Below are 19,137 nucleotides of genomic sequence, written 5' to 3' on the forward strand. Positions count from 1 at the left end.
TGTTGAGGGGGTGTATGTGTGTGTGTTGGTATGTGTGCAGGCGCCAGAATGTGGCGACTAGGGGCTTTTCACAGTAACTTCATTTGAAGCCTACTTGTGACAATAAGCGATTTTCATTTAATTTTCATGTGTGTATTTGTTGTGTAGGTGAGTGTGTGAGTGCGTGTGTGGGTATGTGGATGATGTGTCAGTGGTTGTGTGTGGGTGTTGTGTGTGGGTGTTGTGTGTGGATGATGTGTCAGTGGTTGTGTGTGGGTGTTGTGTGGGTGCTGTGTGTGGGTATTGTTGGGGATATATATGGTGTGTTTGTGTGTGTATATGGGTGTGTGAGTGAGTCTGTCTGTGAGTGTGTGTGGATGTGTGCTGTGTGGGTGTATGTGGGGTGGGTGTGTGTGTATGTATGGGTGCATTGTGTGTGTGTGTGTGTGTGTGGTGTGCGTATGTATGGGACTGTGTGTATGTACATGTGCGTGTGGTGTGTGGGTGGTGTGTATGTCTGCGAGTGTGGGTATGTATGTATGTGTGTGGATGTGTGTATGTGTGTGTGGATGTATGTATGTGTGTTTGTGTATATGTATGTGTGTCAGTGTGGGTGTGTATGGGTGGGTGTGTATATGGTGGATAATAATAATAATCGCTAATTGTCACAAGTAGGCTTCAATGAAGTTACTGTGAAAAGCCCCTAGTCATCACATTCCAGCGCCTGATTGGCGAGGCTGGTACGGGAATTAAACCGTGCTGCTGGCCTTGTTCTGCATTACAAGCCAGCTGTTTAGCCCACTGTGCTAAACCAGCACCTTATGTGTGTGTGTGTGTGTGTGTATTGTGTATGTCTGCATGTCTGTAGTCTTTGTGTGAGGGTGTGTATGTGTGTGTGTGAATGTGGATGTGAGTATGTGTGGGTGTGTATGTGTGCATGGGTGTGTATGTAGTTGTGTGTGGGTGTGTGGGTCTGTGTTGTGTGTGGATGTACATGTGTGTGTGTATGTGTGCATGTCTGTATGTGTGTGGGTGTGTATGTGTGTGTGTGTATGTGTATATGTGCATGTGGTGGGTATGTGTGGGTGTATGTGTCTGTGTGTATGTGTCTGTGTGTATGTGTATGTGCGGGTGGTGGGCATGTGTGAGTGTATGTGTCTATGTGTATGTGTGTGTATATGTCTGTGTGTATGTGTGGTGTGGGTGTGTATGTAGTTGTGTATGTGTGGGTCTGTGTTGTGTGTGGATGTATATATGTGCGTGTGTATGTGTGCATGCCTGTATGTGTGTGGGTATGTATGTGTGTGTGTATGTGTGTGTATGTGTGTGTGGATGTGTCTGTGCGTGTGTATGTGTAGGTGTGTATGTGCGTGTGTGTATGTGCGTGTGGTGGGTATGTGTTGGTGTATGAGTCTGTGTGTACGTGTGTGTATGTGGGGGTGTATGTGTCTGTGTCTATATGTGTGTGTGTGCATGAGTGTGTGTGTATGTGTGGATGTGTATATGTGTGTGTGTATGTATGTGTATGTGTGGGTGAGTGTATATGTGTGGTTGTGTATGTATGTGTGTATGTGCGTGTGGTCGGTGTATGTGTCTATATATATGTGTGTGTATGTGTATGTGTCTGTGTGTATGTGTGGTGTGTATGTGTGGTGTGTATGTGGTGGGTGTATGTGCCTGCGTGTATGTGAGTGTATGAGTGTGTGTTTGTCTCTGTGTGTATGTGTATGTGTGTATGTATGTGTGTATGTGTGTGCATGTGTGGGTGTATGCGTGGATCTTTGTGTCTGCTGTCATGTGAGAGTACCTTTAAGAAATGGGTGTTTATAAATGGGTGTGTATATAAATATCTGTAGTGAGAGTACCTTTAAGAAATGGGTGTTTACTACTGCAGTGATGTCAGAGAGTGGGTGGAGCTGCGCTGTCTGTCAGCTTTTTACTTTCGTTTTTGAGCAGGCTGCAGGGTGTGTTTTAGTTTCGTTTTCAGTGTTGGAGCTGCAGTCACAGCCACAAGGTGTATGCATCTCTCTCTCTCTGTAATCTAAAGACTGTAAATCGATCCTGGTGATTTAAAACTAATAACAGTAGTGACTTTAACCTGATGTGCTTCTGGTAAAAGGTGTTTAAATCGTATGGATGTTAAAAGGAAAGCTTAAAGGATTACTTAGTGTTGTATTCTTTGGGGGTTGTATTGGAATTGATGGTTGCTAAGATGTTCACTGTATGTTTTAAAAAGGTTAACTTGAGTTCATAGAATAAACATTGTTTTGCTTTAAAAAATACTTTTCCATTTCTGCTGTACCACACCTGTAGAGTGGGCCGTGTGCTCCCATACCACAATCTAGTAAAAGTTGTGGGTCAGGTGAACTCCAGGATACACTTTGGGATTTTCTAAACCCTGACCCACAACACTATGTCTGTTTGTGTGTATGTATGAGTGTGTGCGTGTATATGTGGGTGTGTATGTGTGTGTGTGTACATGCAAATGTGTATGAGTCTGTGTGTATGTGTGGATGTGTATGTGTGTGGTTGTGTGGGTGTGTGCGTGTGTATGTGGGTGGGCGTCAGCGTGTGTGTGTATGCGCGTGTGTGTTTGTATGTGTGGGTGTGTATGTGGGTGGGTGTCAGCGTGTGTGTGTATGTGTGGATGCATGTGTGTGTATGCGTGCATGTGTGGGTGTGTATGTGTGTGTGTTTATGTGTCTGTGTGTGTATGGTGTATGCGCGTGTGTGTATATGTGTGGGTGTGTATGTTTGTGTGTGTGTGTATTGTGCGTGTGAACAAAGAACAAAAGAACAAAAAAATGTACAGCACAGGAACAGGCCCTTTGGCCCTCCAAGCCCGTGCCGACCATGCTGCCCGACTAAACTACAATCTTCTACACTTCCTGGGTCCGTATCCCTCTATTCCCATCCTATTCATATATTTGTCAAGATGCCCCTTAAATGTCTCTATCGTCCCTGCTTCCACCACCTCCTCCGGTAGCGAGTTCCAGGCACCCACTACCCTCTGCGTAAAAAACTTGCCTCATACATCTACTCTAAACCTTGCCCCTCTCACCTTAAACCTATGCCCCCTAGTAATTGACCCCTTTACCCTGGGGAAAGGCCTCTGACTATCCACTCTGTCTATGCCCCTCATAATTTTGTAGACCTCTATCAGGTCTCCCCTCAACCTCCTTCGTTCCAGTGAGAACAAACCGAGTTTATTCAACTGCTCCTCATAGCTAATGCCCTCCATACCAGGCAACATTCTGGTAAATCTCTTCTGCACCCTTTCTAAAGCCTCCACATCCTTCTGGTAGTCTGGCGACCAGAATTGAACACTATACTCCAAGTGTGGCCTAACTAAGGTTCTATACAGCTGCAACATGACTTGCCAATTCTTATACTCAATGCCCCGGCCAATGAAGGCAAGCATGCCGTATGCCTTCTTGACTACCTTCTCCACCTGTGTTGCCCGTTTCAGTGACCTGTGGACCTGTACTCCTAGATCTCTTTGACTTTCAATACTCTTGAGAGTTCTACCATTCACTGTATATTCCCTACCTGCATTAGACCTTCCAAAATGCAATACCTCACATTTGTCCGGATTAAACGCCATCTGCCATCTCTCCGCCCAAGTCTCCAAACAATCTAAATCCTGCTGTATCCTCTGACAGTCCTCATCGCTATCCGCAATTCCACCAACCTTTGTGTCGTCTGCAAACTTACTAATCAGAGCAGTTACATTTTCCTCCAAATCATTTATATATACTACAAAGAGCAAAGGTCCCAGCACTGATCCCTGTGGAACACCACTGGTCACAGCCCTCCAATTAGAAAAGCATCCTTCCATTGCTACTCTCTGCCTTCTATGACCTAGCCAGTTCTTTATCCAACTTGCCAACTCACCCCTGATCCCGTGTGACTTCACCTTTTGTACTAGTCTACCATGAGGGACCTTGTCAAAGGCCTTACTGAAGTCCATATAGACAACATCCACTGCCCTACCTGCATCAATCATCTTAGTGACCTCCTCGAAAAACTCTATCAAGTTAGTGAGACACGACCTCCCCTTCACAAAACCATGCTGCCTCTCACTAATACGTCCATTTGCTTCCAAATGGGAGTAGATCCTGTCTCGAAGAATTCTCTCCAGTAATTTCCCTACCACTGACGTAAGGCTCACCGGCCTGTAGTTCCCTTGATTATCCTTGCTACCCTTCTTAAACAGAGGAACAACATTGGCTATTCTCCAGTCCTCCGGGACATCCCCTGAAGACAGTGTGTGGAGATGTGTGTGTGTATTTGTCTGTGTGGATGTGTACGTGTGTGTGGATGTGTATGTGTGAGTGTATGTCTGTGTATGTGCGTGTGTGTTTGTGTCTGTGTGGGAATGTGTGGGTGTGCATGTGTTTGTGTGCGTATATGTGTGGGTGCATGTGTCTGTGTGTAAGTATGTATGTGTGTCTGTGTGGGTGTGGATTTGTGTATGGGTGGGTATGTGTGGGTGTATGCGTCTGTGTGTATGTGTCTGTATGTGTGAATGTATGTGTCTGTGTGTATATGTGTGTGTGTGTGTGTGTCTATGTGTGTATGTGCGTGTGTGTGTGTATGTGTGAGTATGTGTGTGTGTGTACATGTGTGTATGTGTCAGTGTGTATGTGCGTGTGTGTGTGTGTATGTATGTGTGTGCGTGTGTGTATGTGCGGGTGTGTATGTGTGCGTGTGTGTGGGTGCGTGTGTGTATGCATGTGTGTGTATGTGTGGGTGGGGGTGCGTGTGCGTGTGCATGTGTGTTACCCATAACAAATTACTTACAGGAAGGCCGGGAATGAATATCAGTACGTAGAGTTGTGTTAACCTGGAAGAAAAGTGAAAGATGTTGGTAACAATCGAGAAAAGACAGAACATCAGCCTCTGTAACCAAAGGTAAACTCAGACTCAGGTAAGTCCTGCCGCGCAGTGAAGCACCGACACACGTTGCCATGGCAATGAAGACAGGACGTTAACCCTGGCACATAGAGGAGTGACAGCCTGATCACCGTATGAGATACAATACAACAAAGAGAACAATTAATCGAGTGATGGTCGCCGCAGGAACTCTGATGTTTCAGTAACATTTGATCAGTTCATACATTCCTCCTGTCAGAGTGTGGAGACAGTTCAATAGTGGCCGTCAAAGGGGGAATTCGCCGAGGGGTGACAACTACAGGGATATCTGGATGGAGCCGGGGAGGGACGAGCTGGATTCTTCTTTGACAGAGCTGGCTAGACTTGGTGGGTTAAATCTCACCCTTCTGAGCTCTACTGTCCTTGTGCTTTGATTTTAATTCCCAGAAGGAAAGAAAAATTCTAAATTTTCCAATCCCAGTACAGACACCAGTAATACTGGAGTTCCATGTAAAGGGAGGGAAGATCAGGAGGGATGAATTTTACTGTTTTTTCTTGTTGGATTTGTTAAAGAATTAAATAAGCAGCGTTTCTGATGTTTATATCAACTTTGAATCGAATTCCGGATAAGAAATGAGTTTGAATCACAGGGGCTGAAATATTTGGATAAATCTACAAAAGGGATTCTTCATAGAATTTACAGTGCAGAAGGAGGCCATTCGGCCTATCAAGTCTGATAATCATACACGATTGAGGTCTACAAAATTATGAGAGGTATGGGCAGGGTGGATAGCAACAAGCTTTTTCCAAGAGTGGGGGTGTCAATTACAAGGGGGTCACGATTTCAAGGTGAGAGGGGGAAAGTTTAAGGGAGATGTGCGTGGAAAGGTTTTTTACGCAGAGGGTGGTGGGTTCCTGGAACGCTTTGCCAGCGGAGGTGGTAGAGGCGGGCACGATAGCATCATTTAAGATGCATCCAGACAGATATATGAATGGGCGGGGAACAGAGGGAAGTAGATCCTTGGAAAATAGGCGACAGGTTTAGATAAAGGATCTGGATCGGCGCAGGCTGGGGGGGCCGAAGGGCCTGTTCCTGTGCTGTAATTTTCTTTGTTCTTTGTTCTAACCTGCACATCTTTGGATTGTGGAATTATTTTTCAATTTGAATTTGAAAATAATTTTCACTTCCTTTATGCAAGCTACACAGGCAATATGTGATCGGTGGCTATTTTCTATGGATGCTGCTGCCCTGGATGCTGGTGGTTGTCCACTGGGAGATGATTCACTCGCCATTTCATTGGCGCTCTCACTGTTGAGGAGAGCAGCTGGTCTCTGTTTGACACCGGCCCAGCTGAGATTAACCCCTCATTGTCTGTAAATATGCGACTTGGAGCCTCCTTGCAGACCGAGTGGTCACAAGGGCAGCAGGAGCGCGAGAGTTATTCCCGGGTCTCGGGCAGAGCACAAGTGTTGTATGTAGTCGCTGAGCTCAGGAATAAAGCGATGTTGGAAGCGAAGCGCATTGTGACCGAGATGCCCACAAACACGGCCATCCAACACCAGGTTAAAGGGTCAGGATTCCGGTCGCACGTGGCCGTAACCAGGTGGAGGTGGCAGTCAGTGATGCCCTGCAACCGAACAGTTACAAGGTAACCTCAGGTGGTGCCCACTATATACTGGGGCTGGATTAGCACACTGGGCTAAAGAGCTGGCTTTGAAAGCAGACCAAGGCAGGCCAGCAGCACGGTTCAATTCCTGTACCAGCCTCCCGAACAGGCGCCGGAATGTGGCGACTAGGGGCTTTTCACAGTAACTGCATTTGAAGCCTACTTGTGACAATAAGCCATTTTCATTTTCATTTCAATCACCGTCACCTTCTGCAAGGAGCAGATCCACCACCAACAGGTAACACAGCACTTCAATCATCCAGTCTACGACGCCAGCGTCTGCACCATTGGACAGGCAGACTCCGACGGAGGCCAATGCAGCCAGCCCTGCCCCAAAGAAACACACAGTTGAAAGGTCCCGCCTTGCTACCAGCGAGGACTCTGGCCACAGAGAGACCACAACACCATCAACCGGTGCGCTCACATGCTCCGCCCATCTGAGCAGGCCGACCACAAGATTCTGGGACTTTATTACGACGTAGCCGAGAACTGACTTTTGAGTTTCAGTATTCCTTTCCAGCAGAAGGTTATGGTTGGCGGGAAGGATAGGTGGTGGGCTACGCACTAGCTGCTACATCTTAATCCATGCCTCTATATATACATATATGCAAATAGTTATGCATTGTCTGTGTGTTTAATTATACGCCACCAGGTCTGAACATAGTTTTCTATGCGTACACTGTTACATCTCAGGCCACCAGTTCCGGCAACTAAACCGAGGAGATGTCGACCCAGCGGTCACGTGACAACACAATGACACAGCTACAGAAGAAGCCATGTGGCGGGGGTTATCTCCAAGAGCACCATCAGAACACAAGTGTTGTATGCAGCTGTGTGCTCAGGAATAAACTACCCTTGTTTCCTAACATTCCTTAATCCAACACGAACGCATTCAACAATTGGGCATGTGGATAGACTTATTTCTTTCACTCAAATTCCAATCATTTCTTCTCTTTTGGAATGTACGACACTCACTTGGCCACTGTAGGAGACTGTTTGAAAGCCAGTAAAATGTGCTCGATGTTTATGAAGACGGCCCAGCAGGGAAAGCAGGTTATTATGAGAAAGAGGATCCCCCTTTGGAGGATCACGCCGATTCGCTTCAAGTTCTTGCTGCCAAAAGTCTGAAAGATCAGAACAAAAATTAAAGTGAATTGGATCAACGTTGACTGTTACATTACATTCCGATGGACACCACGGGCGGGGTTCTCCGTAGCCCGACGCCGAAATCGGGATCGGGGATCGGGCGGAGAATGGACTCCGACGCCGGATCTGGGGCAGGCGCCAGTTTGACGCCAGTTTGTGATCCTCAGCCCCCTACAAAATGGCATAATCGGGATTTGCGCCGCGCGCCGTTGCAAGGCCTTTGGCGCGTCATCGGTCGGCCCACCCGCGATGCTCCGACCCCGATGGGCTGAGTTCCCGACGGCACGGGCCACCTGTGGTCTCAGCGGTCAGGAATCCGGCACGCGGCTGCGGACAGTGTCCAGCGGCGCCACACTCGTCCGGAATCCGTGCCGCTGGCCGAGGGGGTTTCTGCTAGGTTTGGGGGGGGGGGGGGGGGGGGGGGGGGGACACTGGTGAGGGTGGCCAGGGAGTTGACTGTGGGGTCGGGGTGGGCGGGTTAGGGTTCCAGCACGGCCGGCGCCATGTTTTACGGCGCGACCCGGGACCCGGCCATTCTCCGCGCGATCCGCGGGTGGTTCACAGGGCACCTGTGCTCGCCCCTCACCGGCACCAGAATCGATGAGGGATTCGCGACGATTTTCCTGTTGTGAACCACCGACGGATTCGCCGTTGGCGCCGACACTTAGCCACTCGAACGGAGAATTACACCCCATTTGTGTGTTAATTTGCTACTGAGTTTCCTACATAACACCTGTGATGGCACTTCAAAAGTGTTACATCGTTGGTAAAGCGGTTTCGAATGTTGTGAGGTTGTGACCAGTTCTACACTAAATGTGCTGCTTTGAATGGGAATAGAGTTGTCGGGCATGATTTAATGGAAACGAAACCGAGCCCCTAAGTTGACTGTAAGCAGAGCTTGGAGTTAGCTACACCTACCTGAGATATGAGTGTGTCACATGTTGTAGACAACCCCACACCTATGGAGGTACCTGACACAGTTATTACCTGCCCAAAAGGAATACAGAAAATCAAACATTTAGCAATATCATCAGAGATGCTACCAACATACTGCTAAATAACAGGTGATTTTATTTTTTGTTTTTGCTCCTCATTGATTCCCCTTTCCCTCCTGCTTCCCAGAAAATGCCAATTCTTGAATTATCTTTTCTTAGTTCCACATTGCACTCTTCCAAAGTTTGTTCCTAACTGCCACCCAATCTTCCACTCTCGACTGGGCTTATCCAAAACTCTATGCCCATGTCCAAACTCCTCACACATCCCTGACTACCATGGCGTACAAAGCTACATAGTTAAAAAATAGAAGCAGGAGGAGGCCATTCGGCCCTTCAAGCCTGCTCCGCCATTCATTATGATCATGGCTGATCATCAAAACCAACATCCTGATCCCGCCTTCCACCCCATATTTCGTGATCCCTTTAGCCCCAAGAGCTATATTGAATTCCTTCTTGAAATTACACAACGTTATGGCCTCAACTACTTTCTGTGGTGGTGAATTCCACAGATTCATTACTCCATGGGTGAGGAAATTTCTCCTCACTTCAATTCTGAAAGATTTACCCCTTATCCTCAAACTATGACCCCCTCATTCTGGACTCCCCCACCATCGGGAACATTCTTTCTGTATCTACCCTGTCTAACCCTGTTACAAATTTATACGTTTCTACAACATCCCCTCTCACTCTCCTAAACTCCAATGAATATAATCCTAATCGACTTAGTCTCTCCTCATACGACAGTCCTGCCATCCCAGGAATCAGTCTGGTCAACCTTTGCTGCACTCCCTCCATAGCAAGAACATCCTTCCTCCGTTAACCAGACCAAAACTGCACACAATACTCCAGGTGTGGCCTCACCAATGCCCAATACAATTGCAGTAACACATCCTTGTTCATGTACTCAAATCCTCTGACTATTAAGGCCAACATATTATTTTCCTTCTTTACTGCCGGCTGTACCTGTGCGCTTACTTTCAGCGACTGATGCATTAGAACACCAAGGTCTCGCTGAGCATCCACCTCTCTCAATTTGCACCCATTCAAGTAATAATCAGCCTTCCTATTTTTGCTACTGAAGCAGATAACCGCACATTTATCCACATTACACTGCATCTGCCACGCATATGCCCACACACTCAGCCTGTCCAAATCCCACTGAAGCATCTCTGCATCCTCCTCACAGCTCACCCTCCCATCCAACTTTGTATCATCTGCAAATCTGGAGATAATATATTTAGTTCCCTCGACCAAATCATTCATATGTAATGTGAACAGTTGGGGTTCTAGCACAGATCCCTGTGGTACCCCACTGGCCATGGCCTGCCAATCGGAAAAAGACCCATTTATTCCAACTCTTTGCTTCCTGTCCCCTAATCAGCTTTCTATCCATCTCAAGACACCACCCGTAATCCCATGAGCTTTAATTTTACAGAGTAATCTGCTATGTGACATCTTGTCGAAAGCCTTCTGAAATAAACCACATCCATCGGTTCACTCTGGTCAACTCTACTGGTTACATCTTCAAAGAATTCCAGTAGATTTATCAAGCATGATTTCCCTTTTGTAAATCCATTTTGACTTTGTCTGATTATACCACTGCTTTCCAAATACTGTGCTATGAAATCCTTGATAATGGACTCCAGCAACTTCCCTACACACAGACAGCAGGCTTTTTGGAGATACATCTTATCTCTCATCAAACTGGGTCTTTAGCTCAAGGTTCACATTCAGGCCTCTATTTTTCAGGAGAGAGAGTTGGTCGGTTCTGGACTCTGCCTGTACATAGACTCATCCGGGCTCTCTGCCAGTTCAGAAACACAGCCTTCCTGGAGAAAAACGGAGAGGAGAGGATAGCAGGTCCTTTCCAGCGGCTGTCAAGATCGAAACTAAAACCAAACTTAACCTTGGAGCTCTAAAAACATTCCGGTGGGATCAGATCCAATCCCCATCTGTTACCTGGGAAGAGCACAGCCTTTTGGGCCAATTCATCGGCCACCAGCCAAATCAATCAAACCGAGTCCCAGCTAAAACCCTGTCATTGGTGCCGGTCAGTCAACCACTCCAGTGTGAACCAGCACAGACTAGAACAGTGATCTGTCCCGCTGCTGAAATCCTCCGCTTGAATTAAAGGCACAGGCCACGTGCCTCAAAGGCACATGTCCATTAATCATCCAGGGATCAAAAATGTAAAAGCAAAAATAAAAGTAGGAGAAATAAAGAAATAAACAGGGAACAGGCAGGAATGACCCTTACGCACTGAAGCTACTGTTACGCTCTGTAGTTGCCCTTCCATTGAGAACAGCAGGTAAAGCTCAGGCATTTTTAACAAGGAGAATTTCATCAGCTGATAAAGGCACTAATCGTGAAACTGATAGGAAGCAATGCAATTCCATGACTATTTTGTACAGGATGGTCATATCCATAAGACGTGAAAGAGATCATAAACTGTTTAAAAGAAACATTACTTTCACCTATTTAAAAAATGTATCTTCCTGAATCAAAACATGGCTGTGACAGGTGATGAAGTTTGCAAGTTGACTACAGTTTCTGGAAACTCACAACAAACATCCCAAAGATGTGCAGGCTAGGTGGATTGGCCACACTAAATTGCCCCTTAATTGAAAAATGAAATAATTAGGTACTCCAAATTTTTTTTAAAAAAGAAAATCTATGAGGCTGGTGGCATACTGAAGTAACATCTCCCAGGAGTATCCAGAGCTGAGTAAATCAAACATTTTGTTGCTATTGCCCTTCACAATGACATTCATGTCTGAGATTGAATTTTCCTTTCTCACTAAGATGAAGACGACACAAAGGATCTGGTTGAACTCTGCGCACTGCCCTCTCCTCCTGTGAACTGATTGGAATGAGATGGTGAGGAACAAGCAGGCTCCCCGTTTTCATCAAAGGTCGGCGAATGTGGCATGTGTGACGAAGTTTGGCCGGCATGTGTTGCAAAGGTCGACTGGTATGGTCCCGGAGGTTTGCTGGTTGGCAAAAGAGAGTCCCGGGAATAGAAGTTAGAAAACAACACCATCTTACATGAAGTATCCCTCACTTGGCTCTGACTACCTGGACTCTTGGAATCACGGGAACTGATAACCATATCTGCGGTTCATTAGCATTTCATTCAATCATCGGTGGAAAAACTCCTCTTTCCTATCTTCTCACCATGTGCTTCTGTGTGTGCATGAAGCTGTGATCATCCGCTTAGTTTGAATGTGTGAATAAACTATTTTGCTGATTTTACCCTTGTCATGTGAGAGTACATTTAAGAAATGGGTGTTTAAGAAATGTACCTTTAAGAAATGGGTGTTTATCAGCGATGTCAGAGTGTGGGTGGAGCTGGATTGTCTGTCAGCTTTTTACTTTCGTTTTAGGCTGTTTGCTGCAGGGTGTGTTTTAGTTTCGTTTTCCGTGTTGGAGCTGAAGCCAGACAGAGTAGGTGTACTGTTGATCTCTCTGCCATGAAAAGACTATCTCTTGATCATTTAGTGAATTCAGAATTATATATATTCTCAGTAGTGAATGTAAACCTAATGTGCTTCTGTTAAAAGGTGTTTCTTTTGTCTTCTGGACGTTGTTTGGGAAGTTATTAAGGATTACTTAGTGTTGTATTCCTTGGGGGTTGTATTTGAATTAATTTGAATTTGCTTATCAGGTGTGGTATTCTAGTTTAAGTAGGATGTGGGTTGTGGACAATGGCTCTTTCAGAGGCTCTGAAGTTTTTGGGGGTGGAGACGGTCCCATGCAGTACCTTACGGACAGAGACTAAAAGCAGGCTGTTAGATTTGGAAAAACATTGCAGTTAACATTACCTGGCAAATGCGGAAAGAGGAGGTAATTATGGCGGTGGCTAAGCATTTAAAGTTGCCTGACATACAGTTTGACTCGTTGGAAATGGCAAAAATTCAGTTACAACTTAAACAAATGGAACATGAGAAAGAATTAAAGCCGCATGAATACGAAAGAGAGGAAAAAGAAAGAGAGAGGAAAAAGAAAAGGAGAAAGAAGAAAGGAGAAAAGAAAGAATAGCCCCAGCAGAACAAAAAGAAAGAGAAAGGGAGATACAGATCAGGGAGAAAGATAAAGAGAGAGGTTGTACTTCAGAAAATGGCCATGAAACATGAGTCAGTTAAAATTGGCAGACGTAAAGCGAAACGTACAGTTGGATGATAGTGATGAGGATAGTGAGAAAGAGCGTCATAGTCAAAGGCTTGGTGGGGATCTATTTCAATATGTCCAAGCATTGCCAAGGTTTGACGAGAAGGAAGTGGAAGCCTTTTTCAGTTCATTTTAGAAGGTGGCTAAACAAATGAAAGGCCACAGGACATGTGGGTATTACTGATAGGTAGGGCTAGTGAAGTGTTTGCATCACTACCGGAGGAGGTATCTAGGACGTATGAGGAGGTGAAAAAATTCATCTTCGGTGCATATGAACTAGTGCCTGAAGCTTACAGACAAAGGTTTAGAAATTTAAGGAATGAATTTGGTCAAACATACATGGAGTTTGAAAGGATCAGAGTAATTTTGATAGGTGGATAAGGGCTTTGAAAATAGACCAAATGTATGAAGCTCTCAGAGAAATTATACTTTTGGAGGAGTTTAAAAATTCAATTCCTGATGTTGTGAGAACTCATGTGGAAGAGCAGAGGGTTAAAACTGCGAGATTAGCAGAGAAATGGCAGATGATTATGAATTAGTTCATAAATCAAAGCTTGGTTTCTGACATCAGTTTCAGCCTGTGAGGGATAGAAACTGGGGACATGAGAAATACTCAAGTGGTAGAGGTAAAGGTGATCTGATGGGAGATAATAAGGAGAGTGTACCTCAGATTTAAAAAGAAATCCAGGAGGGTGGAAGAGGCATGAAAAGTTTCAAATGTTTTCACTGTAATAAACTAGGCCATGTAAAGTCACAGTGTTGGTGGTTGAAGAAAAGCACTGGGAAAGCTGATGTGGTAAAACAGGATAAGACAGTGGGGTTTGTTAAAGTGGTAAAGGAAAGCCCAAGTGAAGCGAAGGACGTGCAAAAGATTGTGCAGCCTGATCAAGAGGTGATTGATAAGAAGGTGCCAGATCTCTTTAAAGCATTTACTTGTGTGGGTAAAGTTTACTCATGTGTATCAGGAGGAGCAGGTAAAGAAGTCACAATTTTAAGAGATACGGGAGCTAGTCAATCTTTAATCGTAAGAGATGAGGAGTTATGTAGTTTGGGAAGAATGTTGCCAGAAAAGGTGGTAATATGTGGAATTCAGGGTGAGAGGAGTAGTGTTCCATTATATAAGGTAAGGTTGGAAAGTCCAGTGAAGAGTGGTGAAGTGGTAGTAGGAGTAATAGAGAAACTATCTTATCCAGGAATACAGTTTATCTTGGGTAATGATATAGCTGGATCTCTGGTGGGAGTGATGCCTACTGTGGTTGATAAGCCAGTGGAAAATCAGACAACTGAAGTGTTGAAGGACGAATATCCTGGGATTTTGCCGGATTGTGTCGTAACAAGGTCGCAAAGTCACAGGTTAAGACAAGAGGAGAAATCAAAGCGTGAAGATGAAGTTGAAGTGCAATTATCAGAAACGATTTTTGATCAGATGATTGAAAAAGAACAAGAACAGGTGGAGGATGAGGCGGATATTTTTAGTTCAGGAAAATTGGCGGAGTTACAACAGAGAGATGTAGAAATAAAACGGATGTTTCAGAAAGCATACACAGAGGAGGAATCTGAGTGGATACCAGAGTGTTATTACCGTAAAAGTAATGTCTTGATGAGAAAATGGAGACCTTTACATATGCAGGCGGATGAAAAGTGGGCAGAAGTTCATCAAGTAGTATTGCCGGTAGAGTATAGAAAGGCGGTGTTGCGAGTTGCACATGAGGTACCAGTGGGAGGTAATTTGGGAATAAGGAAAACTCAAGCTAAAATCCAGAAACAGTTTTATTGGCCTGGACTACATAAAGATGTAGTTAAATTTTGTCAATCATGTCACACATGTCAAGTGATAGGGAAACCTCAAGCAGTGATCAAACCAGCACCCTTAATACCCATTCCAGTTTTGAGGAATCTTTTACAAGAGTCAACCAAATGTTGTCCTTTTGAACTAATTTTTGGTCAGGAGGTAAGAGGACCACTTAAATTGATTCAGGAAAGATTGTGTAGGACCGCTTCCTAAAACAAAAACTAATTTTTGGCCATGAGGTAAGAGGACCACTTAAATTGATTAAGGAAAGATTGTGTAGGACCGCTTCCTAAAACAAAAAGTGGGAATCAATATCTTTTGACCATAATGGATGTGTCTACTAGGTTTCCAGAGGCCATTCCAGTACGTAATATTACAGCTAAAAAGATTGTGGAGGAGTTACTTAAATTCTTTACTAGACATGGACTACCCACAGAAATACAATCGGATCCAGGATCAAATTTTACCTCAAGGTTATTCAAAGAAGTTATGGGTAGCTTAGGAATAAAACAAGTTAAATCAACTGCGTACCATCCGGAATCGCAGGGAGCGTTAGAAAGGTGGCATCAGGCATGAAGGACAGTGTTGAGAGCTTATTGTCAAGATTATCCAGAGGATTGGGATAAAGGAATTCCATTCGTACTGTTTGCAATTAGGGATGCACCTAATGAGTCAACCAAATTTAGTCCTCTTGAACTAATTTTTGGTCATGAGGTAAGAGGACCACTTAAATTGATTAAGGAAAAATTGGTGAGTGAGAAATCAGAACTTACATTATTGGATTACATGTCAAATTTTAGGGAACGATTAAATGGAGCAGGTGAATTGGCTAAACAACATTTAAAAGTTGCACAAAATGTGATGGAACAGGTTGCGGACAAGAAATCCAAAGTTCGTAGTTTTGCCTGTGGAGATAAAGTTTTAGTATTGTTACCAGTGCTAGGTGAACCTTTAAAAGCAAGGTTTTGTGGACCTTATCAGATTGAAAGGAAATTAAGTGAGGTGAATTATGTGGTAAAAAGGCCAGATAGAAGGAAAACGGCCAGTTAGAAGGAAAACTCACCGAGTGTGTCATGTGATTATGCTTAAAACGTACTTTGAAATGGAAAGAGAGAAAAAGGAAGAGGTTTTAATGATTCTAACTCAAAGTGATGAACCAAATCCAGATAACTTGGAATCTGACATACCTCAAATTAAATTGGAAAACGAGGATGTTCTTAAAAATTGGAATAAATTGTTGAGTTACCTACCAGAGGAAAAACAAACTGACCTGAAAGAGTTATGGCTATCACGTGGGCAAGTTTGTAGAGATAAATTGGGAAGTACTAAAATGGCTATACATGATGTAGATGTGGGAAATGCTGTTCCAATCAAACAACATCCAGACAGACTTAACTCTTTAAAATTGGCACAGGTTGACAAAGAGATTGAGAGTATGCTTAAAAATGGCATAATTGAAGTGGGTTGCAGCCAATGGAGCTCACCCATTGTGATGGTCCCAAAACTAGACGGTACCCAACGGTTGTGTGTGGACTATCTAAAGGTTAATGCAGTTACAAGAACGGACTCTTATCCTATCCCACGTTTGGAGGATTGCATTGAGAAAGTGGGACAATCAGCTTTTATTTCCAAACTGAATTTACTTAAAGGTTACTGGAAGGTACCTTCATCCAAAAGAGTGAAGTAGATTTCAGCTTTTGTGACTCCAGATGGTATATACCAATTCAAAGTTATGCCATTTGGCATGAAAAATGCACCAGCCAAATTTCAACGGTTAACTAACAAAGTTGTTTCAGGATTACCCAATTGTGCGGTATACAGTGACGATCTGGTAATTTTCAGCCAGAAATGGAAAGAACATTTAAAACATCTGATGGAGTTATTTGATCGACTTCAGGTGGCGGGTTTGGTGGTAAACCTAGCCAAAAGTGAATTTGAAAAAGCCCAGGTCACTTTCCTTGACATACAATTGGACAGGATCGAATGGTCACACGGGATATGAAACCAACAGTTATTGAGGAGTTTCCGATACCCTCAAGACGAAGGGAAATAATGCGATTTCTTGGCATGAGTGGATTTGATCGAACATTTGCGCAAAGGTTTTGTAGCATGATTGCTCCACTGATAGGCTTGCTGAAGCAACGTCGAACATTTCAGTGGACAGCGGACTTTCAACAGGCATTTGACTGCCTGAAAGCTGTGATAACCAATGCTCTTGTGTTGGAGAATTACAAGGGAATCTGTGATCAGATTGAACTAAAGTATCTGACTTTAAAGGGAAATGCCAAGGTGTATAGGAATGGATGGATCGTGCAGAGACCTTCTTGTTCAAAGAGACTGTCAACCAAGAAGGATTTCAGTTGGAGGGAGAAGAACAAAAAAAAAAAGACTATATTATTATACCTGTTTGCGTGTGTTGTTTTTTGAAACGATAAAGTATATTTACTGTGTGCATTTCTTAAAGGATAGTGAAAAGGTGAAAAATGAAACCATCTTGAAGTTGATGGTTTATTTTTTTTTCTTGGGGGGAGGTGTCATGTGAGAGTACCTTTAAGAAATGGGTGTTTAAGAAATGTACCTTTAAGAAATGGGTGTTTATCAGTGAAATGAGAGTGTGGGTGGAGCTGGGCTGTCTGTCAGCTTTTTATTTTTGTTTTAAGCTGTTTGCTGCAGGGTGTGTTTTAGTTTTGTTTTCCGTGTTGGAGCTGAAGCCAGACAGAGCAGGTGTACTGTTCATCTGTCTGCCATGAAAAGACTATCTCTTGATCATTTGGTGAATTCAGAATTATAAATGTTCTCAGTAGTGAATGTAAACCTAATGTGCTTCTGTTAAAAGGTGTTTCTTTTGTCTTCTGGATGTTGTTTGGGAAGTTATTAAGGATTACGTAGTGTTGTATTCTTTGGGGGTTGTATTGGAATTAATGGTTGCTAAGATGTTCACTGTATGTTTTAAAAAGGTTAACTTGAGTTCATAGAATAAACATTGTTTTGCTTTAAAAAATACTTTTCCATTCCTGCTGTACCACACCTGTAGAGTGGGCCGTGTGCTCCCCATACCACAATCTATTAAAAGTTGTGAGTCAGGTGAACTCCATGATACCCTTTGGAGTTCTCTAAACCCTGGCCCATAACACCTTAAAAAGAGTTGGCTGCGGGTCACAATCAGAGGAAAACACACAACAGGCTATTACAAAAATTAAAGCACATTGGCCTACGGGCAGACGGTGAGAAAATGAAGGGGTTCCGCTTGATTCGCCCCCCCCCCCCCCCCCCCGCCCCCCCCCCCCCCCCCCCCCCCCGATCCACAACAGAATTACACTGACTGAAATTTTCTGGCAGTCCTGGCTGGCAAGATCACCAATGGTGATCCCCTATCGCATGTCCATTGGCATGGCTACGAACAATGGGGAAACTCATTGACAGCGTCAGATCCAGAAGATCCCATTCACCATGATGAATAAATGCGCACATTTTGAACATAAACTCACCGCTGTGGCAAGACTAACAGCATCCAATTCAACTTTTCCCAAATGTCCACAGAACACAGAGCTGACAATATTTATGAGGCTTATCATCAGCTGTGACAAAACCTGTGAAAGAAATGCAAATGTTTAAAAAGTGTAGACTGGCCACTTAATCTTGCATCTGCTCTTCACAACTAAACAATTTGCATTGAACCAATTGAAAAGCAATTGTCCTTGTTTCCCCTTGTCAAAGCCTGATGCAATTTTCAGATGATGTCACCGAGGCTTTCAAACTTGCAAAGGAAAGTGGCAAAGTTGATCCAAGCAAATCATTCGCTGGTAAAGGGTTCGAATTTCGGGCCACATAAATGATTTTTGAAGTGATAAAACAATGTCAAGCAGAAGGTTTTCAAGGTTACTGGAGGAAATTACGGATCGAAAGGCATTTTCTAAACGGGTTCAGCAAAATGAATAGTGTCAATGGAATCAGTGAAGGGAATTTTGTGAATCTCCGCAGATAAGGCGATTGAATAAATGGATGTATTGAAGGGGATTATATAAATGCGTGCAGTGAAGAGAATTGAATCAATGAGTTAATTGAAGGGAATGATATGAATGGGTTTGGTGGACAATTAGATACAGTTCTGGAGAGAGTTGAATGTGAAGGATATTATGGGATATTAGGCGGGTGTAAACTCACCACTGGCCCAGCCAGTCTGGAAACGCATTTCGCTTCCTGCCAGAAGTTGATCGGTATCAATCTCCTTACTTTCCTCAGGAACAGTTTGCCGCAGGATCCATAGGTCTGGGCAACACTGTCGGAACTTCGTTGCATTGAATTCCCCATTTTTCCAATCCTTCACTGCAAAGGAAAATTAAACCCGTTTCTTCTCCTGTTTGTATATACCGCCCCCCCCCCCCCCCCCCCCCCCCCCATATGATGTAATATATCGTTAAACTCTTAAATCCATTTCCCATTTGGGCCTTGGCCGGTCATGTTTAAGTTTTCCGAATTGTCCTTTGTGAGCTCATGGAGGATTGATTCAACATTC

General features: G+C 44.1%; 1 protein-coding gene across 1 annotated transcript in view; it reads right to left on the minus strand.

Moving 5' to 3' along the window:
- LOC140386944 (multidrug and toxin extrusion protein 1-like) overlaps positions 1 to 18,932 on the minus strand; it is a 63,176-nt gene extending 44,244 nt beyond the window's left edge. Inside the window, exons 1-5 of the mRNA XM_072469861.1 lie at positions 18,786 to 18,932; positions 18,110 to 18,211; positions 8,586 to 8,654; positions 7,497 to 7,645; positions 4,783 to 4,825 (exon numbers count right to left, since the gene is read on the minus strand). Coding sequence (XP_072325962.1) covers positions 4,783 to 4,825; positions 7,497 to 7,645; positions 8,586 to 8,654; positions 18,110 to 18,211; positions 18,786 to 18,932 — 510 coding nt within the window. The remainder of the gene's footprint in view (positions 1 to 4,782; positions 4,826 to 7,496; positions 7,646 to 8,585; positions 8,655 to 18,109; positions 18,212 to 18,785) is intronic.
- Positions 18,933 to 19,137: the final 205 nt, after the last annotated feature.

Source organism: Scyliorhinus torazame, chromosome 12, assembly GCF_047496885.1.
Source record: "Scyliorhinus torazame isolate Kashiwa2021f chromosome 12, sScyTor2.1, whole genome shotgun sequence".
Taxonomy (NCBI): domain Eukaryota; kingdom Metazoa; phylum Chordata; class Chondrichthyes; order Carcharhiniformes; family Scyliorhinidae; genus Scyliorhinus; species Scyliorhinus torazame.